The sequence below is a fragment of the Lepisosteus oculatus genome, chromosome 24, assembly GCF_040954835.1.
Source record: "Lepisosteus oculatus isolate fLepOcu1 chromosome 24, fLepOcu1.hap2, whole genome shotgun sequence".
In the NCBI taxonomy this organism is placed as follows: domain Eukaryota; kingdom Metazoa; phylum Chordata; class Actinopteri; order Semionotiformes; family Lepisosteidae; genus Lepisosteus; species Lepisosteus oculatus.
In genome coordinates this window covers 812,982-836,927 of record NC_090719.1, presented here as the reverse complement: position 1 = coordinate 836,927, position 23,946 = coordinate 812,982, and the positions used below count along the sequence as shown (strand labels likewise).

Sequence of the window (23,946 nt, the reverse complement as noted above, 5' to 3'; positions counted from 1 at the left end):
CAGGCTGTGCTCCCAGTTTTGTGGTAATTTAATGAGGAACTACACTGTAATTAAATATTCAAATTAGAAATAAGTGTCAATATGGCTTCTCATTGCCTAGAATGATGATTAATTGTATTCAAAACTCTAGTGGCCGACGTAATCTGAACAGAACTGCTGCTGTTGATTATGTAGCAATACACTTGCCATGTTTTTGTTCTAAGAATTAGACTGGTAATTGATTTGCCATATGCAACCCCAGCAAGCACGCTTAACAGATACGTTTAGAAACCTCGGGATTAGGTCCCGGTAATTTTCTGTTCTTTTTTTAATTGTTATTTTTGTTCTTTCTTCTTATGGGGAGATGAGCAGCGCGTAGCCATTACATGTACAGTTCTGGCAAATGTTTCTCTTATTTAAATCGCGCAAGAATGGTGCTCCTTGATGGAGGCTGGCCGAACCCTTGTCCACTGTTGTCCCTTCCGCTTGTGGTGGGTTGCTGTGCTGTGAAATTGTCCCAGGCTTGATTTCCACATGGAAATGGTGTTACCAGATTTGCACTGTGGGTGTGAGTGATTGAAGTGGTCCTGAAAGTCTGATGTCTTTGTTAAAGACTTTCTGTTCCACCTAGACAGAATCTCTCCTGAAGACTGAAATCAACAGATGTCGCAATCCATTTGCTAGCTGATTCCTTCAGTGACTCCAAAATTGAAGAAATTGGTTGGAACCGGCTGGCATTCGCTCCCTGAACTCCATCTAAAAAGTATCGCAAGAAATTGCCTGTACAGTCTGTGCATGTACCATTAAGCAAGCATATTGTTAATTCTTTTATAGAACTGCAGGTTTGGTGAAAGTGGCTGTAAATTCTGCTTTGACCGTGAAAACATCGTTTGATGGGTAGTAGAAATTGGGGTTTTAAGTGCATTCTGCTGTTTCTCCACCTGTGTGTGCACACAGTAGAACCACGGAGTTGAGGAACAGCTCATCAGTGGAGGTTGGCTGTAAAGTTACAGTGTGTTACAGTAAGAGGAGCAGTGATCTGACTTCCTTACCTTGTTAAACCATTTGGCTTAAGGTTCCCTTCATTTTGTAAGTGCCAAAGTTCCTTTGTAATGAGCTCAAGTAGGCCTGTATGTTAGTTTGTAAGGTCCTGCCTCCTCCTTTAGTCATAGAAAGACGGAAGAATAATAAGCACACTCACCCACTTAAAGGACAGCGAGAAAATGGAATGAGCTGTCTGTAAAGCTATTGAACTGTGTCCTTAAGAAAATCCCCTGCACCACATCTGCTAGCACTGCACTTCTGGTTCTGGGTGAGGGCTTTGGGTGAGTGGTTAGTTCATAAATGGGGTGTTCATATCCCTGAGGCCCTGCTGTACAGTAAATACATCGTGTCTGAGTGCTTCATATCCCTGAGCTGCTTCTGTACGGTATAAACTGTGGGTATGGGTGCATGTGTATATATGTGTGTGTGTGTTTTCATCTCTATGCTTTGTGTATTTCCTATCTCGGACATTCTGCTGTATAGTATATAATGTGCATGTATATAAATATGATGTGTATTTGTATACACATCTTGATGGATAACTCTTTTCCGTGATCGAGATCATTGAGCAATTTAAAGGGTTCTGCCGAAAGAGCGCGCAGGCATTTCCCACAGTTTATCTGTGTTTGTGAAATGTCTCGCTGCCTCCTAGTCATGTCATGTGTTTTTATGTTGGAGTCAACCTTTGCATTGGAAGGGAAGTCTTCATTAAATGTGGCAATCGGTTCCACAAGATTGATGCCAACCTTTTAAAAATTCACCACTGGCCTGGATTTTACACCGCCGAATGCAGATGTACACGGGCAGGAGAGAGCCGACCCTATCACGCAGAATAAATCTCAGCCTCAGACGTCTGTTCATAAATGCCGCAACCTGTCAGGAAGGTTGTTTTATTGTTATTGATATAAATTATTTCATTTATTTATTTAATTAATTAACACCCCACTGTAAGGTGAGCAAGCCGAATCCGCTGTCTGGCAGTAGGAAGCCAAACCTGTTGGGAGGCTGGTGCAGAAGTAATTTCATTAGTCTTATTTTCAGCAGAGGTAGTTTACTCAGAGGAGTTTCGGGAGGTAAGGCAGACAGAACGGAATCAAATGCTTTCATATTTAGTTTTGCGGGTTTTTTTTTCCTCCAGCTTTGGGGCTCATTCCTCATCCATTGTCTGCCCGACCTTAAACATTACTCTTTTGTGCAAATCAGCCCAATGCATATTAAATCCCAGGATTCTGAATGTCATTTGACCTGGTCTTAAAACAGCTTCTTCAGCTAATTTCCTAGATATGTGTTTTTGTTATTTTTTCCATCTTATTGTTGTTGTTGTTGTTTTTGAAGATGGTTGCAGGCATTCATCTCATCTTCAAAGCATGTCTAATACCTAATTCTACAGCAGGCACATTTCTGAATAATACGCTCGCTTATTGCATTCTGTAATTAGAGTGCGTGGGATATGGAGTTTCTTTCATGGTAACACTGTTAATGTGCACCAGTAGCTCTGCTCTGTTACTGCACATTTAAGTACAGCGTGTTTGTCGTTTGCCATATCATTTTTACGGAGAATTGAGTGAACAGTTCGCTATCGTTGATGCTCCCAAAGTAAATTCACACATCTACTATGGGAAAGGACTCGATATACATCCCCCAGTTGGCATGTTGACACCTGGAACCGATGCACCGAGACGAACATAAAAAAAAAAAAAGGCAACTACTTGCCAAAATGTAAAAAAAATATATCTTAATAGTAATATATTAGTAACACCCTATTTCAAATGGGACTTTTGCAATCGGAATGGAAAAGGTTTGGTGCATCTCTAAAAATAGTTTAATAAAAGTGCATTTTTTTAAAGGAGAGGTTTGGTCCATATCCACCCTGGCTAGAGAGCAGTGAAGAGAGTAAAAGCAGGTGTGCAGGACACTATCGCCACAGCGCTGTGCATGTAGCAGCTCCTCACGGCTCAGAAGAGCCATCAGGGGAGCATTCTGCCCATCGCCGGAGTCGCAGAACCAGAGCCGTCTCTTCTGTGATCATTAGGCTTGTCATGTTCAGAACCCAGGGTCTCAGGGGGTAAACATCAGAGGCTGGGCAAGATCACTAGACAAAGGGCATGTGTGTGTGCGTGCGCAGACTGGTCCCACAAGTGTCTCTGGCCGCTGTGGGGTGCCTGTCCCCACCCCGGCCACTTCTGACAGCCCTTTATTCAAAGAAGGGATACAGAGCCATGCAGAGTGAGCTCTCCATTCTCTCCCAAATAACGTTCTAATTTCTCGTAATGCTGCACCAAGCGTGTAGGCAAATAGTCGGCTTTGCATTTTTCCCTAACTACGTTTTGTTGTTCTTTTGCTGTCGCCACAGGCACATATCTATGACGCTTCCTGCTTGTTTCCGGGGCAAGAACAGCACCAGGCCGGACTACGAGCACCAGAACTCCAGCTTGTATGCCATATCCGGTGAGCTGCACACAAACCCGCCTTCTTCATTCTCCACTGAAACGTGTACACATCTACCGGCGTGCATTCTGTGTGCCTTCCCTGCGCGGCGTTTTAATGAGTGTGAGAAAGGAGGCTGATTAGTATGGGCGCGTGATTCTTCATTGATCTCCAGCCTGCTTTCCCTGAGGTAGTGCTGGGCTGGAAGAGCCATTTGCATTACTGTACACAGTGAGCTGCATACCTCGCAACCGCTGCTTTTTAAACCCATTTAAGCAGGTAATGTGTTAAATTATTAGCAATAACTATATGAATGGAAATTTGCAAGTGCAAATTTACATTTGTACCATGGCAGGCCAATTGGAAGCGCTGGGCCTAGCTAAAAATGGAGGAAAACGCAGCAGTTTAGAGCTTGTTCCGTCCGGCTTGTAACGTGCTCCTACAACAATTCCACAACTCCAAAGGCGCCCGAGTTACAAACAGCCTGAGACCCGTGGGGGTGAGTGCAGGTATTCAAGCTCCGCTTCGTGTCCGCTCTGTGTGGACTGGTAGCACAACGAGGCTCAGTTTCTGCTGGAGCTGCAGCCTTTATCCAGCCGTAGAGAGACACCCTGTGGTGAGGAGTTGTCATCTTTCTCCGAGATGCTGGAGTGGCGAGATGGAAAAGAGCCCCCAGAGCCACCCAGCTCCTAAATACTGCACCCTCCCATTCTGCTTTTCACATTCAATTTGAGGGCGACTCAGAACTTGACACAGTTAAACGTTCCACAGCCATCGTAAGGTTAAGCGGATATTACGGTAATTAGACCAAATCGTGATCTCCCTATCTGAACCAAAGGGGAATAGTTGGTGCATTAAGCTCCTGCAGCATGTTGCATGATTATTATTATTATTATTAATATGCTTCCTGCATTTCCTCTGTGCTGATCTGGTTTAACCTGAAATAAAAATCAAAAGGATGTTTGTACAGTACTATTATGTGCTGTAGTTTGTGTTAATTACATGCAGTTTGTTTTCTGTTTTGCTTAGATTAGCAGTGTGATTGTGGAAATATCTAACAGTCCTTGCGTAGATAAGCAGACACATATTGTAAGTGTTTTTTTTTTCCACAAAATTCCCTGAGCAATTGGGTGCGAGACAGTCCTCCGACTGCTGCCGTATTTTTCCTTACCCAGATCTGAACAGTATCTGTAGCAATAACAGAGGCGAGAGAGTCATAAACAGCCTTTTGCAGATTTTCCCTGGGTGTCAGGTGAGTAATTTCGCGGGCTGATTGGACATTAGTGAAGTGTTCTAGGAAGTGGGCCATGCTGCCCTCTGCACATCGAGGCGCAGACTGATCATTTCACTGTTGACCCAGAACGGGCAGCAGAATGAGAGAAGGAGGAATTGCGCGATGCTGTAGTTTCCTGCAGTGCAAGCTGGCCGTCGGTGCCTTGCGCCGTGTGCGAGGAGCAGAGGAATTCTTGCAGTCTGTAAATCTTCCAGGCTGTGTGACATGGCTGCGATCATGACACCCTCACTGAAGGCAGAGGAGCTATTGATCGGTTTTTGGGTTTTGACAGTCTCCGTCTGAGTTAAAACTCTGGAAAGCCTCACTGTCTTTAAATCTAAAGGATTTTTTCAAACCTAATTCTCCACAAAAAGAGAAATGGGTCTCTTTCTTAAAATGATTACTTTTTTATCCATCCCGTCAAAATGTGCCCTCAGTAAAGTTTAAAAGCAGAACTGTATTTTTTCTAATAATCACGGAGATTGTTTTAATGTTCTGGCCCAGGTCCTGTTTTGCACACCATAAAATGTGCGTTGTGTATTTCGTTTTGTCAGCAGCAGGGTCTGTATTTTAAGGGTTAAAATCAGTCTTTGCAACTTGATTTCATTAAAGCAAAAAAAAAACTAAAGAGAACAAAAAATTGCAGGCAGACGGCTGATGTGTGTTAATTGTAAGGTGTATTGTACGTGCTGTACAAGTGGAAAGGTGTGTTGACAGGTGGCCAGGTTCAGTCTGTATGAAACCATGTGTGCTCTGTCAAGACTGCGCAGGCAGCTCTTTTACGATTGATGAATTGCCTGCTTTCTTGATTAAACCTTCCGTCACTTAAAAGCAAAACAAAACAGAGGAGAGGGAGGAGATAAAAAAGCCAGCGCTTACCATGGCAGAAAGGAGCATGTTGAATCTCTTTTTCTGCCTACAGTATGTGCAGATGTTAAGCACAGACTGTGTGGCATTTATCACCAGAATGTTATTCTGCACCGATTTGGTTGTGGGGCAAACTAAGTGTGCTGACCAAGTTTCGTATACATTAATATCACCCCTTTTATTGTTCAATAGGCATAATGATGATGATGATAATAATAATAAAATGAGTAAAAACTGTTTCTTGCTGCTTGTCCTCCTTTTCACAGATAAGGCCAAAGCCACAGTACATTGTCATTATGCTGCATAAATTGGACTGAAAGAGAAGAAATATTCAGACAACTTTCAGACAATACTTCATTATCGTTATATGAAGTTATGCAAGGGGACACATTTTAAATTATTAAAATGAGAGAATTGCACATGTACTTGTATATCCTAGTTTTTACAGCTTGGAATCTGTGTTGTACCTCTGGAGGAATGGAGGAGGTCTCTGCTCTGTGAAGGTAGGGTGGTAGGGTTAGGGTAGTGAGCCATATGGTTTCAGAAGAAAGTTTGTGGGCGGACCTTTGAATACAACTCTCAACACTGTTCCAGTTGTGACTTGGTACATAGAAATAATTGAAGTGCTAAGAAACCATAAGTGTTCGGCCTTCCTTTTTTCTAGAAGACATTTTTCTGAGGAGAATTGTTCTCGCCGAGTTGAAGGTATCGTCCTCAGTCAGTGTTTCACACACTGTAAGGGTTAGCCCCAACACCTTTAATCCTGAGTCGAGCGTCACGCACATAGCTTCGAGATTTTGGAGTCGCCTCAGGGAATATTAGGTGTGTAATAAAAACAGACCTGATGAAAGTTCAGGCATTAACATATCTATTGCATTAATCTAAAAAGCGAGAGATTTGCCTTTCTGATTTGACCTAATATGAAGCTCAATTATTTCAGTATCTGTTAAAAGAAGGGCAATTAACAGGAACGGCAGACAGTTCATCCTTTCAAGAAAAAAAAATCGAAATTAACTTCAGTTTTGCAAAATATCCCGGCAGAGCGATGACAATGATTTTTGATTTCCCTGAACCGATATTAGAATCCTTATTAAAGTATGGGCATCTGCTTTTAATTTGCTCCAAATAATTGGAAAATGCGATGAAGCTTTCCAATTAAAGCACAGCTTTATGCTGTTTAATAATACCCCCATAATATTATAGCTTATGAAGTGACAGGTGAGTTGGTGTATGAATAAAACATAAAGCAGCAATAAGGGGCACAAAAACTGAGACAGTTGTTGGGGGCTTTTAAATGCTCGATGTAATTTGCATATATTAATCTTCTCTTTTCAGGCTTATCAAGCATTCTTCAGTATTTGAAGTTAAAATAGTGATGACAGGCAAGGGTACGCTTCGTTTTTTCAAGGATTTATTACTTGTATAATTCCGGATCTTTAATAAGCCGATATGACTGATCCTCGTAGTTCTGTAGAATTTGGTTAATTGTTCCAGATGGTGCGCGCTGATTATGCAGAATTACTTTTTTTTTTTCTCCTCACCGGTTTTTGATTGACTAACACAGACGGAAGAAAAAAAAATAAATTTTTTACAGCACTTTCATTAAGTGGCTTCACATCAGGTTTCAAACAAAAGTTACATCTAATCTTCTTTAGCAGCCCAGTGTGTGGCACGGGGTTCTGCAATGTAGCAATTTGTGCTCAGGACAAAGAAGTCCTGGAAACAGCAGTTTCTTTCATTTTTAACAGTAGTACAGACAGCTGGGGTCCAGGTTTGTTCTCTCAGTGTGTCATACATCATTTGCGAAAGTTCTGCCATATTTTAAAGTAACAAAACGTCTTAGCCTGAGGGATTAGAAAGAAGCCATCCCGGTCAGTGACAGAGAAGCCATCAGCCCAGTCTTCCTGCTCTGGCTGCTGTTGAGCCCTGGTTTTTCTGGTGCCGGCTGTTGATTATTTTTTTTTTACCGCCATCAGTGCATTTTTCAGAAGCAGGAGTCCATTGAATGCCCGCCTGGAATCTGCTTAGTATCAACTAAGTTGACTAAAATTAATTTTCTGTGGTTTCCTCCTGGTGGGACAAGGAGCAGATTTATCGGCTTTGTTTTAGATTAGATGGCACAAGATCTATGTCGTGCAATTTTGGTGCCATTAAAATAACCCTACTAGGAACTCTGAACCGGAGCCTGGCGTTTGAAGTGTTTAGTCGGCTGCCTTCAGTTTCCTGTCCGGGAGCCCGTAGGGAATTCAACTCTGCAGATCGGCTGGGGAAGCCGAGGGCTAGGTGATTGTTCATGTGCTTGTTCATATAGACAACCCCTCAGACTTTAATTTGTCTGCGTATACAACACTGTCCATCCTTTTCGCAGAAGTCTTGTGCTCTGAAGACGCTTGCAAAATGCGTCAACACGTGTGCTTGTTAGGACTATCGTATTTGAACATATTTTAGTTTGGCATCGTCTCGTAAAATCACGGAAAACATGGTTAGCATGAAAACATGCGGATTGTTATCTATTGAGCTGCAAAACATAATTACTGCTGGAAGGTGACAGCAGTGACAATTCTAATTATTAATTTTTAAAGAGGAATTGATACTTTTTTTTTTAATTGACTCCAAAATAGATTTAGCTGTGGTGATGACTACAGAGTTTGGGAGTTTCTTTTCCCAGACTCTTGTATTCTGTTTCTTAAGCATTTTTCAATATTCCTTTAATTTTTAAAAAAGAACAACAGCAGAAGACTTCACCCTTGCAGCACATTTTGACAAATTCCTCACTAAATCAATACTTAGCTGACATAATGTGATAAAGTAACAAGTATCCCACTAATTGATCTCTGTTTCTCATGTACTGTCTGTATTAAAGACCAGTGACGTGAACTTTGTGAACCTCCATTCCTTCTCTAGCTGCGCTGCAACGACGCAATATTCCCGGACATAAGTCACCTTGAATGGCAAATGTCTGGATCTGAAAATGTCTCTTTGGGCCCCAGAGATGTCTAATTTCTCATTAGGTTAGGTATTCTGCTGTCTTAGCCAGAGTAATAATCTTGCTTCATTTTTATCAATAACCCGACAGTGCTCACTCAATAGATGGGGCCTGTCAGAGTTCTGCCATTACATTCCATGTAATGTGGGGTGTTATCTAATTTCTAATTATAATTTGATAAAAATGTTTCTTGAAATCCAGTCATTAAATATAGTTTAAGGAGATTTATGTTCAAATATTCCTTAAAGATCTTTTAATGGGTCCGTTCACTTGTTAAGTTTGTTATTAATGAGCTTCTAATACATACTGTGATTTAAAAAGCACAATGAGATTCTGTAAATGAAGTAATTTTGTGAAAGGGCTTCTGGGGCCGAGTGCAACGCAGCACAAGCTAGATTACAGCTCCCGCGGTATCGGGGGTGACGTGGCAGGGTATGCCAACAGTGGAGTTTTATGACGAGGGGGGCCGGCTGCACCTCGAGTCTTCATGAGCGTTCAAAGATCACTTTTGGGGGGGGGTTGAGATGAGTTGCGCTGCAGGTGAATGATGCAGTAAGTGGTTAGCGCAGGGCAGCACGGAGGAGACCCGGTCTCAGAGGGTTGCTGTTCTTGGAGAGGTTGACTGAGCCCCATTTGATTTCAGTCAAATATGCTTATAGGTAGACGAGCACCTAAGGGGTGTCGGCAGGGAGCTATGGAGAGCCCGTGTTCAACACCTGCCATGAGTGGATTGTTCCGAAGCCTGCGTCTTTCTTGCAAGTGCGTCCCACTCCAGTGGCTCCTCTACAGGCGCCAGCCCAGTCCTAGTCAGAGTGAAAGAAGAACTGACAGAGTATTGCTGGGCGCACGGCTTCCTCACCTGGGGTGTGACTCACACACACTCTCCCCGCCTGGCGGGGCGCTGGGGCAGGGCCATGAGGAAGGAGCCCGTCTTAGAAAACGGGGCACCAAGCCATGTACGGAGGAAGAGGAGAAGCCTTCTTCTCCGATTCCGTGATGGCTCGGATCACGAGCTGGCAGATCTGCTCAGCTCTTCCAAAACGCGCCTCTGATAGCCGGGTTTGGGGGGGTGCAGGGACGTCTCGGAGGGGCAGCTGTAACGGCGAGGCGGCGGAGAGCCGGCGAGCAGCAGAGGCGGGCTTGTGCAGCCCGATAACCCTCGTCCCATGTGGGCTGGGTCTCCGCCCCGCGCTCTCGCAGGCTCTGTAAGGTGCGCATCTGAAGCAGCCGGAACGAACTCGCAACCGCCACGGTGTCGCCAGAGAGTAATGGTGTGCTGATTAGCATAATTAATGACAAATGGTGGAGCGGAATTGGTGGATTGGTTTAGCGGATGATGAATGAGTTAAAGCCCGGGTTAGTGTCTGCCAAGGAGGCCTCTCTGGCTGTCAGCCCCCCTGTTTCAGCCCTGGCAGACCTCATTAGTCACCATGTGAGATGCCAGTTTACATTCACTGGTACTGTGAACACAGAAAACTTAATAACACCAGCGCCTGTAGTATGCCTGCTGTTTTATTTAGAGTCCAGAGGGTAAGGGGATGGGGAGGAGGGGGAGTTTTAAAACCATTTTTGGACTCCTTCAAGCATGCCTGTGCTGGAGTGTGATCAGAGCTCTCTCTCTAGTTTTTTATTTTTAATTTGACAGTCTTGCATTGAGCTTTTGTTTTTCTTTTGTGTGTGCATGTGTGCGCTGTTTTCTTGTTTTTCTGTTGCTGCTCTCAGACACGCATATGGAGAATGTGTTTGGGTTGTGACTGGGGCGTGGGACAGTGGGAGAGAGTGAGCAGAAATGTTGCCGGGCTTGTTGTTTTGTTTTCATATTCCCTCAAATGTGTGCAGCTCTAGTCTCTGTAACAGAGCCTGTAAGAAACCTGCATTTATTTTCATAGTCACTTGCATGTAATTTATTAAGTACTAAAGTGGAATTATTGCAATCAATGCTAAATGCTGGAGAGCCTGCTGGCTACGAGCACATTTCTGCTTTCAGCCTGGTCTCTGCACATGTGCACCTAGGAACCAGGTTTTTCAGGCAAAGTGGGTCACAGCCAGCTGGTGACAGAGCTCTCCTCAAACTGTACCAGCCATGTCTGGCTACACAGTGCAGCCAGCAGTCCAGTTTACTGGTCAGGTCATTCAGGATCTTCAAGACCAGAGTTGCATGTCTGCGAGCTTCCTTCCGGACAGGCCTCGCGTTGCCCGAGGCTATCGTCAAGCAGGCATGCCACACATGTTCTCAGGCTACCTGCTGTACCTTTTCAGCGCACTGATGGTGTGCTGGCCGACTGGGACTGCTTCCTGGCTCTGAATCCAGCAGCACATTTCAAGGGCTGCTTGTCACACAGATGGAAAAATAACACATTTCCCTCCTCGCTAAATACTGTTCAGTTTTTCCCCCTCTCAAAACAGTTTGAAGTTAAACAGGTCTGCTGCAGTACCCACAGGAAAGGACTCAGGCAGGAGTGTATTGTTCTAGGACATTAACTACACCTCCACACTTGCAGAGAACAGTATTTAGGTTATTTTTTACATTTTTCACGGAAAGTCCAGCAAGCCTATTCCAATCTCATGTTTTCTGGGATTCTAGCCCTCTGCACTGCTGAAAAGTGTGTTTTTATGGTTTGAAGCCCCTAGTTTTGGGGGAACATTTAATGCACCCCAGAACAGATGACCTTGTTTGACCACTGTCGATTTGCAGCTGATTCTAGTGTGGAGTTACATAGATATAAAAATTGTAAGCACACTTTTATTATTTTTTAATAAGGAATTTGTTTTGTTTTTTTTGCATTTCTTTTATCCCAACAGCGGCAGCGCTGTCCAGTCATGTAAGAAAAGGACTCTGAGTTAATAAATGCCTCGTGATAATTAGTCACTCACTAAATGCACTCAGCACAGACCTGCTTATTCAGAATTTCTGATTTTACACGCCGATTCTTCATCTGCACTACCTCACAAAAATAACTTTGCTCAAAGTATCGAACAAACAAAAAGATGTTTATTTTAGGACGTTGATTGCTTGTGACAGCTTGCTTGAGCGCTGGTCTGCAGTGCCGATAAATCGATGGGCATTTGATCTTTTCTCAGATTAGCTTTCCTTCACATTGCAGAGATCTCAAACAAGCGCATCGCCGAGCTGTTTCTTAGGCCGTTTTTAGGGTAGATTATGTGGCCGGCAGCTGAATTTTTATACTTCACTGCCTCGCAGGATTTAAAAAAAAAAAACCCACAGAGCCACAGAGTCGTTATAATAATCTGAAAATAGCAGCTCATGATCATCTGTTCTCATAGCATGGGTCACGAGTTCCAACACCTCCAAAATTTCTCCTGTCAGGGTAGGGGGCGATTTTTATTCTCTCTCATTAGGCAATTTGACTAATGACTCGCTGTGGCTGCACAGCTACTCGGGGACCTGCCGCCTTCCTCTGCAGCCTGCGAAGACAGCCTCCGCTGCAGTGGCACAGATGGCGGTGCCCGGACGACAGAACCAGCTCCAATATGTCTTAGAGAGGCTGTCAGGCCCGGGCGCCATCCCTCCCGTCCCCGCGGTCGAGCGCGGCTGGAACAGGGAAGAAGCCGGCCTCGCCCCAGATCTTGTTTTTTTTTTTTGCTTGTTTAATCTTTCCCCCCTTTCTTTTCCACCCAAAAACCGTTTTTTTTTGGCTCCGCGAATTCCCTGATCCGACCCGCACTGCCTGTCCCCGCAGTCGGCTGTGTGCTTTTGCTTAGGGAGAAGGAAATCCGTGCTCCTGGATGTAAGGAGTCTAGCGGTCAGCCCCTTGTCCCAGCAGGAGAGGAAGGTGCCTTCGCAGCAGGAGCACCTGCGTATCCTGGGATCATTCCAGCGATTACGCTTATTGCAGGTTTGAGGCACGTCATCTCCGTCCCACCTGGTCAGGACAGGTGCATAAGAAAGGGGCCGAGAGGAGGCTGGGGTGTGTGTGCGTGGGGGGGGTGGAGAGAGCGCCCCCTGGTTTTTAAACATGCTGCCTTTCTATCAGCCAGAAGATCACAGCAGCCAGTCTAAAGACTGCTGCCCGTAAGCCGGGAAAAGTCTTGGTCTGTGGCGGAGCAATTGAGCTGTCCTCAGTTTAGATTCCATGGATCTAGTGTGGCGTGGTTCCCTGTCAAGCGCAGTGGTGCGTGGTGAGTGTAGGGTTCGTTGCCGAAGCCCTTTCGGCCAACACTGTGTGCATAAGCACCACTTTTCACGTGTCTGGAACCTGGGCTCCTTCTTGCTTTCTTCCTCCTCACTAGGCGAGCTGCTGTGCACCTGTTGGGCTTCAACGTGGAGATCGAACAGATCGCCTGTGGGGAGGAAAACTTTATTTTAGGCTAATTGGCTGCCGTAGTTCTTCCTTTTGCATCTTCGAGTCTTTTCCAGGCCGCTATCCCCGACGCGTGTGGAAGAGCGCTGAGCTGGCGTTGAGGATTGCCCGGCAGTGCTTTGGATCCTCAAAGCTAACGGAGTACAGCTCGTGCTCGAGGCTAGGGCCTCATCAGTCCAGACCCCAGCGGGGTGCTGGACCATCTTGGGGAACCTCTTGCAATACTGGAAGGCACAAGGCGACTGGCTCGTGTGAGCAACATGGGTGTTCTGAGCAGAGACCAGAACTGTCCCAGAGAGACAGCTGCGTCCTGCCTGAGGCTCGTGTCCTTCCTGTTCTGGCTTCTAGACAATCCAGCCAGCAGTGCGCACATCTTTTTCTCCATAACAGTAAAGGAAATAAAAGTTAAGTGCCGTAGATAAGCAAGCCAGAAATACAGTTTAGTATCGAGACTTTTTTTCCCCCAGCTCGAAACACTCATAGTAAATATTTTACAGAAGTGTGTGTGAAATCGTGAATGAATAAAAGGCTCTTGGTAGAGTAATGGGCAGTAAGCAGGCAGGGTCCTAATGAACAGGGGGCTGCTTCCTAGGTGTAGTTTAAAAAATGATATCGCAGCTCTGCGCTGGAAACTGGGATGTTTCCTTGGGGCCTGTAGGTGTGTAGAGTCCTAGATGACAGTGCGTTCCAACAATAGAGGTGTGAAGGATTAGCGCTCAGTGCAGCGTAGAAGTGGAGCCCTCTGAGTCCTGAAACAACCATTCGTCTATACCCAGGAGCTAAATATGACAATGTTAGCATTTTTCACTGCCCTGACATTACCATTAATAAGGCACTGATCCAGACGGGGCTTTGCTGACTCTGTTCTTTATGCTTTCATCGTTCACAGCGAGGTTCTTGCACATGGGATCGTTTTTTGGTATTAAATGACAGTAAAATCCTAAATAAAAATAAAACTTAGGGATATTGTTTTTGTTCCTGTAAGGGCTAGACGGACTTTAGCATGCTGGGATAAAAGGCTTGGGACCTGTCGATTTTTTGGCACCTTGGAATTGTTCTGGTTTTCTCTGAAAAACGGAGCAGGGGGAAAGCTGTCTAGGCAGGCTGAAATGACCCCGGGGCTCCCTGGTCTCTACGACGGGCGCTGTGCCCCTTGCCGGGTGAGTGCACCACGTGTGGCGGTTTCAGATTTTAAAACCTAGCCTCGTTGTGCACCGAAGTGCAAAACTGCAGGTCGGCTTTCAGCTCTCCAGTTCATCCGCCAGTTAAAGACGGGTCAGGCGGCGTTCCCTTTCGTGCTGTTTCTCCCCCTCTCCTGGGTATCGATTCCGATGCGTTCTGCGGACTGTCATCGTCTTCCTGCTGCCCCTGACACTGCAACAGTGCTTTGCCACTCATTCGTATTGACTGCTGCCAGGAATCAAAACCAGGCGCTTGTGTCCTTCCAGTCTCGGGGGGCCTCCCACGGCCCTGTCGGCCTCGGGAGAGATTGAGAGCCGCTTTCTGTTTCCGTAAGAGGAGCGGTGTTCTCCTCTGTGTCCAAGCACTTCACTTCCAAGCGTGACTGCTCACCATTGAACGTGAATACCGCAGTCACAGCTTTTATGAGCATCTGCCGTATCTGCAGCCAAGCAGAGAAATGGGTCCCTACCCTGGGTTAGAAGTCCCCATCCTTTCCCCTTGCAAGGGAGGGACTGTTGCCAGCAGGGCTCTGTTCCTTCTGCAGCCTCAGGCCCGTGGCATTTCGCTGCCGAGTCACGGGGCTTAAACACATGCTCTAGCCCTGACAGGGCACTCTAGTAGTGGACGCTTGTGGAGGGAGGAAATCGAGGTCTCGAGTTTTGTTGCGTCTCGGGCGGGCACACGAAGGCACACCTGCACCTGACTTCATGCCATCTTGGCTGGTAACCGAGCACGTGAAGCACAGCACAGAATCCTCAAAGCAACGGGGCAAAGGAACAGCTGAGCGAGACAAAACCCGAATGTTATTTTTAAACGAGGCCTCCGGTAGGAGATCCGCTGGGTCGGGCCGGTTTTTTTACCGGCGAGCTCAGGGGTTTTAGTTCCGGTGGCCCCAGGGCAGCCCAGTGAGAGCTTGACCGTGACATCTGTGGTCCTGCTGAGCGAGGAGCACGTAGGAAGATTCCCAGCCATTTCAAGGCCTGTCAGTGTGTGCCACCCTTAAGAGCCCCATGTGATTAAAGCCCAGTGATAGGAGCCAGGCAGATGAATGGGCTCATTGTATTCCGATCAGCAATCGGTAATTTATTTTTTAATGTATTTTATAAACAAAGAGCAGTGCTCGAACTTGACAGTCTTGACACGTTGATTCCTATGTAGGCTCTGTTCAGTGTGAGGTTACAGCATTAATAGCCCACTTGCACACATCACACCATTTTTAACCATGATCATTATGATAAAGGGCATATACTTAATTACAGGCCTCCTTAATTATAGCTCTGTTGAAGCTCGTTTGTTTGGGAGAATGCTAATTATACCACGGAATTCCTGGCACCTCCTTGATCCTCTTCGCTCTTCACCACTGTGTGCGAGTGGCTTATTCTTATGCAAATGAGGATCCGGTGGTGGATGTTTCGCGTCTTCAGTTTTATTTCTTTTGTTTTGAGTCTTCTGTCTGGCTAACGAGGAGCGCCAGGAATAACCGGGGACAATGAAACTGAAAACGGGGCAGAAAAGTAGAAGTTGGACTTCCAACTTCAATAAAGCCCTCACTGTTCATACTGAGACTGCTTTTCAGACAGAGGTTTTAGAAATTCCTGCTTTTTTGTCAAAGGCGTTATTAATAAGTATAGGCGGTGTTTTAAATAGCGCTAGTAGCTTGTCTTCCAAGTGAAATGAAATGGCGGTACACTGATAATTTCACATGTGGGTGGGCTGGGGATTCCAGAGCTGTAGCAGATTGTTGTACAGTCGAATGAAATGACTGCTTACACCCCTCAAAGTGCTTCTTTAAAGTTATTCTCCGTGTTTTCAAGCCACTGTGATGTTTTCTGTCCTGTTTTTCAGCAATGGATGGCGTGCCTTTCATGATTTCCGAAAAATTTGCCTGTGCGTCCGACGACGTGAGTGTTTATTAATTTCTTTTTCTTTGACGTCCTGTTAGTCCGCTTCAGAAATGAATGTATTATCCCAGAATCCCTCTTTCTCCTCAGCGGGTGGGCTTTGCCGTCATTTAAAAATGAAACTTTTAATCTTAAAAAAGGATCTCCTGCCTGAAAAGACTGGGGGCTGCACGTTGATAGCAGGTGGCCCGTCCTGTGTTCCTCCCTGTTCACATCAGGGCATGACGAGAAGGTAGAGGAGGAGTAAAATCTCCAGGACTATAACAGCCTGACACCTCCGGCAGGATGCAGACACCAGAAGTCCGAGACGTCCCTTACAGCAGCACCCGTCAGCTGCTGAGACGCAGGAGCCAGCAGAGAAAGGACAGATTAGAAAAATGAGTGTTTACTTTGTTGATTGGTCTTTTAGACAAAGTGCTTCATTAACATGCATTTAAATCACAGAAACGAGCACTAGTAATTCACAGCTTGCAAAGAACCAAAAAAAACTTCACTTGAGAAAAATTGCATTTGTGTAAACAACTATGAAGTCAATTATTTGCATTGTTATATGCAATCATATTGAATGATTTTTAGTAGCTGGCGATGGAAAAACCACGTTACCTTGTATGCACTTATTATCTGCTGTTGCATCACGGAAAAGGGTTTTGCAAATCTTCGACAGGAGAAACGGCTCGTGTTCCATGTGGGTCACTGTGTGCTGCTCCGCCTGGGACGGCTCTGCTCGGCGACTGCTCAGTTCTGTCCCGAGCGGAGCTGCGGATTGGGTGATAAACGCGGGTCTGTGAGTGTGTGGAGCCGGGCAGAACAGAGACTTGATGCAGTCCGTCTGCCTGGCTGCAGTGGGCACAGCAGCCCAGACGCACTGCCCCAGGAAGAGGAGTCACTGCTGTAAGCAGGCTGACTTAGCCACGCGTCTAACCCCCTGTTGTTTTTTTTTGGCCTTTTGATTTCAGATGCAGCAAGTTGATTTAATGGGCATTACGATCAAATCCCTGGCAGAAATAGAGAAAGAAGTGAGTACCGCTGGAACGCTGTGGCACTGATGCCATTGTGCTTGAATGCAAAGCAAAGATTTTTTGGAATTAAGTGTCTTAGACATGTTGAGCCATCTCTGCTTGACTGCGTCTCGATTGAATTAGATGAGGCTGGAGCTCGAAAGCACTTTTGAGAACTGTGTCACCGCCTGGTGCTCTGGACCTGTTCACATTCTAAGCGAGATGAGCTGGTCTTCTTTTATCTTTAGCAGTAAATTCCCTTAAATCTCTCCCCCGCTCGTCCTGTTAAGCAGTGATAGCGTTTTCTTCTGAGTCGAGATTTACATGCTTGTTCACAAATTTAACCCTTTTTCTACCTCCAGGGTTTATGTGAGTGTGGAAAGAAATGTACACGTTAAATATCCCATCCAAAAACTTCAGTTCCAGTCGCACTAAATTTTTTTAATATATTTTAGGCTTTAAACAAAAAATAAATGGGGTTAAGTGGAAATGTGGCATAAATAATACTGAGGTTTTGATGTCTGTTTTGTGTCTTTTGTGTCTGGTATTGCTGGGACGTCTTGGGTTGCGGTACTGCCCGTGTAACAGAAATGAACTTGTCAGCTGTGTTTGCAGGGAAAGCTTTCCTGCAGCACCGCCTCACAGCTCCCAGTCTGCAGTGATGAATGTTATTTCAGTAAATGTAATCTTTATTTTATATAACGCCTTTCAGGACACATCAGCTCCAGCTGCTTTGCAATTAAACAAAGCAGAAGTACCAACATCAGAAACCTGTTCATTCAGCTTTTAATAAATCAATTAAACACTTAAACAGTAGAGTGTGAAGGTGAGTTTTCAGACAGGATTTATGATTTTAATGAGTTCTGTGAAATCCACTTTCTTAACGAGATGCAGATCTCAGTTTTCTGTCTTCACGTCTCCAGCGTGCGTGTGCAGTGCCTGTGTCTTTGTGGAAACGCGTTCTGCCGGGTTTCCAGAACAAAGGCTGTAGTGCCGATGCCGGGATGTCCGGCTGTGCCTTGCAGGTGTCTTCCTGGTTCGGTGTCTGGGAGCGTTTTGCTCTCCCGGAGCGCGCAGGAGCCGGGCCCTGCGGTTCCTCTCGGATACGTGGGCTGGCAGTGCCGCAGCCCAGCCTCACTCTCTGAGCTCCGCTTCAGGATTTCATGGGGATCCCGTTGACTCACAGCCCGGAAGACGAGGGCAGTACTTACTTTGTAAACACTGATCACACAGCAGGCCGCGCAGGGCGGCATGCAGGATGGGGACCCCTAGCGAGGCTCCCACAGGCTCCGAGCTCACATGGGGGCATCACCCCAAATCGCAGGCCTGACACCCCAGAAGGCTGGAGTCGCCTGACAGGATTGGGCCACGTGTTCCCTGCGGCTCTCGGGCTAGCGCTGGTTTTCTGCCTAGAGCGCCTCGTGTTTTCAGAGGGAGTGAAGTTTTCTTGGTTGTGTCTTTCATAACACGTGATCCAGGTTTAGGGGAGAAATTCAGCCAATTCCACAAGTGTAATCGTGAGTGTTGGGGTCTCTGGGGACGTATTTAGGAGGTTGGGGCCTCAGGGGGTGGGCCATGAGGGGGCTGGGCCTCAGTGGGCAGGTACTCGGCTGGCTGGATCTCGGGGCGGGTGCAGGAATTTGGGGCGGGCTGGGCCTCAAGGGTGGGGATGTCTCTCAGGGGGTGGGGCTTCAGGGTGGAGGGGGGCCATAATGGGGTGGGGCTTGGCCTCCAGGGGCGGGGCCTCCGGGCAGTGGCTGTGACCCAAGACGCCAAACACGTTAGTGCGTTTTTGTCAGAAAGCCCACCCACCAGCCCCCGGGCTGACCTGGACAAACAGCTTTTTCTCGGGGTCCAAGCCATGCGAGGCTCTGTGGGAACGTATTCATCTGTTTTAAAGTCTCGTTTATTTTTCTCCAAGAAGCTGAGTCCTTGAACATTTTGAGGACCTGGTTCCAGCCAGCTCTGCATCTTCCTGCCCCTCGTTTTTGCTCTTTTGCTTCAGAGTGTTACTGTTCTTCCTAACAAACGCTACTCTTAAAAAGCTATTTATATTCTTGAATTATGTCACGTGTTTGGAGATAGCACTCCAATGAGAGGGACATTTGTCTCAAACCCTAAATTGGAAGAATCGTTCTTTTCTCAGTCCCCTGTGGGTTCAGGCACCGCATTTTAAGAAAGCATGCTACTTTGCTGAAAGATTGCAATGGTCAGGATAGAGAACAATACAAATAGATCCTCTGTCCCGCCTAATGCAGTGTGAATGGATTATGAAGAAAAAAATGGAACAGGATGGAAGGAAATAGAGGTATTCTGCATGTAGGAAAAGAGTAGTTTTCTAGGGCCTGCCTTTGCCCTTTACTAACAAAAAAAATCATTTTCAGAATTAAAACAAATGTAGATACGCTTTCCATATCCCTTTCAGTAAATTGGTTATGTTAACTTTCTGAACTTCTCATGTCTCGGGATGCATCTAGACTTGAGTTGACAACGTAGAATCAAATTCTCCCCAAGAGTCTCCCCCCACCAGTCCACTGCTGGATTTCCAGTGTGGGAATAAAATTCGGTTTTGGGAAGAAGGAGGGAGCCGAGCCTTCATCCTCCATGGCAACAGGCTCCAAATTCGGAATAGCTAGAGTAAACAGGTTATACACTAGATGTTCATGAGTCCATCATGCAGAAATACCATGTACAGTATATAGACACACAGCAGCTCTGAATCAGTCTGAAGCTGGCACAGCAGTGTTCCTACAATCCTTCTATGTATAAAGTAGCATTTATTTATCGGTGTCCTCATCATGGTTTGAGACAATTCTTATTAATGATTACCTAAGAACTAGATGGCTGCTGCAATGATATAATCCTGCTCAGGTCTGTTCATGGGAAGACCTGCACTAGCGGTGTGGCTCGTGCCAGGGTGTTCTTCTCTGCTGCAGCATGACCTGAGGCCCGTGAAGGAGACAGTCAGTTTAAACGGGAGCAGGAATGCTGTGGCTTAGGTCTGCTGCACCAGTGCTTGCCTCTCCATTTGTACTGCAAGCCCACACTTAGAATGTACAGAGTAGCACTAGAGGTTGCAGATGTGGGGTTTGCATGCTGCCAAGTCCACCTTTGTACAGGTCACAGGCTGTGAGCGTGTGTTATTATTGATGATTACTTGAAACAATATATACAGTATGTTGTAATTTTCTTTACAATGAGCTATAGTCAGATTTTTGAATGAAGATCTGCAACACCTAAATGCAAGTGCAGTGCAGTAAAAAAAAGTGTTTGCTGTGTTGTTGGACGTTTTGCTGAAATTCATGGCAAAACAATACCAGTGGTGAGATCTGTGCAAGCCACATTATTTCTGCAAACGCCAGCGAACAAAATCTTAAAAACTATGCTTAGAATCTTAGGAGTTCATAATACCCTCAAAATAAGTCACGTGACAGGAATGAAAATATGGAAGTAATTTGCAGTGGCCGATCAAAGCAATCCGGCTGTGAAACGAGCTTTACTCCAGTGGTTTAAACTCCTCTCGTGAAATTCAGGATTAATGGGAACTTTTTATTTATTAACTTTTCATCCAAAGTCCTGTAAGTGTGAGATTTCTGTGGGTGTGGGTATGATTCGGGGCACGTGGGGTTAACTGGTAGTGCAGGCAGGTCCTGTTCAGATAGAAGAGCTTTTGTGAAGATACCAAGATATTACATCTTTCTAGAAGGCTCTGATTAGCAGCAGGACATAACAAGGGCTAGGGAAGTGCCCAGAGTATCATTAATTATAGCTATGCTGCAAATGATTAAGTAAATGTGAGGTACAGTAATGTGCTGGATTTAGTGAACTGGAGGACAGAGAAGATTAATGAATTCAGAATGCAGATTGGGCTGAAGTCACAGCTTCATTTGATAATTACTTTTGTGCTTCAGACTCGGCATGAAAACAAACCTGCCGTTAACCTTTAACAATTGATTTGCTCACACGTTTCCACTAATTTTGCAGTGCAACACAGATGTATTTTTTTCTCTAGGATTTGATATTGACACTTCTAATCCATGAGTTTAGGAAACGCTGCTAAGCAGCGTTTTAGTGTCTTACATTTTTCTGATTGCAGAGTTCTGCTTGGCTGCCCTGGGCGTGGTTGAAGACGGTTTCATGCCATCTCCTTATTTCAGTGCTCAGTTGTGTAAATATCCAACCGAGCCATGAAGCTCTCACTGTCCAAGCAGCTCAGGACGTTGGGAACCTGGCGTTTCATGACTGTTTTTGGCACCGTACCCTGTGTCATCCGTTTCCTCTAGGAACAAAGTGAAATCAGGGGTGTGACAATGTGCAACATGTCCAGTAGGGGTCACCGTTCAACGGTCTCATTTTTTTCTCTCCATCTCAGTTTTTTTTGCCTATTTTTTTCTTGTCATTGAAGGTTGTTGAATTGACAGGGTTCAAAAAGGAACACGTCATGCAGAATTGATGTGCACGTGTGTGCAGCTGTATATGTGCATGTTGGTGTATGTAGATATGTGTGTAAGGACTGTGTGTTGGAGGAGATAACCCTTCAGTATAATTATGCAATTTTTTATAAAAGAACATTTACGAACTGACATAATTTTAGCTTTTTTTAGTTGCTGGTTCCAGCAATTAGGCATTTTTTTCATTTCCCAAATGACTTGAGGAACTCGTCTAGATTATAATTGCTCTTAGCCACGCATATCTAATTTGTGTCTTTTTAAGTGTTAATTAGTAAACGATTTGAACTGACATCTTTATGTATTTGTGTTTTGAGAAATGAGGCTTGTTGCTGGCTGGCTCGGCTGTGACATCACGACGTCGCAGGTGGAATGAATGAAGACGCACGTGTCACGTTTCCAGCGAGTGAGAGACAGGAAATGAAGTCCTGATCATCTCAGCGCGGCTGCCGCCAGAGTTTTAGATTTCACTGTCCTGTCACAGCCTTGTAAACGGGCAGACAGTGATGCATGGCCTGCGTGATAACAGCCCATTGCTCTCCCATCGATCACTTCTGATTTTTTTTTATTTAATAATTTATTTTTTCAAGGTAATTTCTGTTCTGTTTTTAGAGGGAAAAAAAAGTGCTGGTTGTGACATGTTTGCACAAGCGCTGGTGCCCCCGGAGGCTGGAGGTGGCTGGGCAGGGCGTGTGAGTGTGAGTGATCCGCATGGTGCCTGCGATTCCCTTGTGTGGTCCTGCAGCCCCACCTAGTGGTGTAGATGATGTGTACATCAGGAGATGCGCTAGAGGTGGAGAGAGACAGGAGTTTTCTGCCATGTGTACACATGTACGTTGGAGTTCTTATTCGCACTGGTCTCTCGGGACATACACAGTACAGCAGGCGACACCACACAGCGTACTTTATAAGCATGATGAATAATAACAGAACAATAAAGATGTCATAGTGAGAGGGGAAAAAAACGTGCATAGGCCTGATGTGTATCGAGTCTGAGGCATTGCGGTTAGCTGTTGAGAATGAGTACTGCAGTGGGGCACAAATAATGGTTAAATTATAGAGAGGACAGCAGGGTAGATAATGGTTAAAAAGTGAGGCTGTATCGATACTGTAAGTATGTCTGCCCTGTGCTGCCAGTACTACAAAAGAAAAGCAACCACTGGCTCTAGCAAGCCCAGAGGAATCACCCTGAGCGTGAGCCGCATCGTCTTGGTGTTATAAGTTACTCCTGAGTTTCTTACCTCAAGAGTGACTGTTAATTAGTACTGTAAAGTTGATTGGTTTCTTGTTCGTTATGCTGCTGGACCCTCTTGTTTATCATTTTGTTTATCAGGTTTCGACTTGAAGTCTTCGTAGGTCTTCTGGATCGGTACCTGTGTGCGCAGTAGTCTTGGGAATCGGCGTGCGTGTGTGTGTGTGGATTCCGAGGGGGCTGTGACCTTTGTTGTGTGTGTTTGTGTGTGTGTGTGTCCGCTTGGTTTGAATCGCTTATTTTTCCCATCGTTTTCCATCACTCTTGGCGAATCCCCTCCCATTCCACAAACCTGCTTTTCTGTCCTAATATCCTTCTTCGGTCATTTTGGGTTTGCTTCATTCCGAAGAACGGATCAAGAAAAACCAAAGATACAGCAGTGATTTTCATATTGGTAGTAGTGTTTGTAAAATCAGTGAAGTTGAAAAGTTTCAAAATCAAGGCAAATCTACTGCAAACCTGCTACGTTTTTTTTTTAAATAGGACAGAATTACCCAGAAATATAACAGCTGAATGTGCTGCTGCAGAAATGTGCATTTTTTAATTCGCCCAGGACCTCATCCAAGTTCTGTTTCTGTTTTAATGAGAACTTTCAGTTCTTTAGATGGGATGTTGGGTAGTTTTCAGACTTGGCATTCTGTTGTTTAAAGCCCCAGTGCACCACTAGGGGAGAGCATTCAACTCGGGAATGCCATACCGCAGTGCACCACTAGGGTGCAGTGTTTACCCAGAAATGTCTCATACCGCAAAGCACCACGAGGGGTCACTGTTTACTCTGGAATGTGTTATCACAGTGTCTGTCAGATGTGTATTTGTGAATTGAAGTAACATTTAATAGGTTTTGTGTTTGGGAAAACCTGTACTCATTGAATCTTCATTTTTCTGTTGTTTTTTTTGTTTCCAAAATGTTTAATCACACAGCACTGGTTTCCAGGTTTTAAGTTTTTTTGTGTGCAAACTTTGTGTTCAGAAAGCTGATGGAATGTGATGCTTTCTGAGGTATACTTTGTGCTGAGTGGCTCTGAAAAACAAAATTCCCTGCTAACACGAGTAGTACTTTTTTTTGGCACAGCATTAAAACTAAGGTAGAAGTAATTAAACGGTCCCCATAATGACCAGATGAAGAGACATACTTGCTGCTGCTGACGTGTTGTTGAATGATCTTGACTGTTTGGTCCGGGGGCAGGGGGGCACGTTCCTGCTGTCTAGCTGGCCTTGTCTGTGCAGAGCTGAGCTCGCAGTCTAACCCTCTCCCCCTCTCCCCGCC

At 45.4% G+C, this 23,946-nt stretch overlaps 1 protein-coding gene across 3 annotated transcripts in view; it reads left to right on the top strand.

Moving 5' to 3' along the window:
• Positions 1 to 23,946, top strand: part of LOC102694443 (multivesicular body subunit 12B) — a 57,319-nt gene that overhangs the window by 28,494 nt on the left and 4,879 nt on the right. For 2 of the 3 annotated variants that reach the window (XM_069183140.1, XM_069183139.1), the window contains exons 7-9: positions 3,377 to 3,471; positions 15,926 to 15,981; positions 16,938 to 16,997. In XM_069183140.1, coding sequence (XP_069039241.1) covers positions 3,377 to 3,471; positions 15,926 to 15,981; positions 16,938 to 16,997 — 211 coding nt within the window. Of the gene's footprint in view, positions 1 to 3,376; positions 3,472 to 15,925; positions 15,982 to 16,937; positions 16,998 to 21,744; position 23,946 lie in introns of those variants that run through there. The other variant, XM_015366816.2, reaches the window with a different exon arrangement.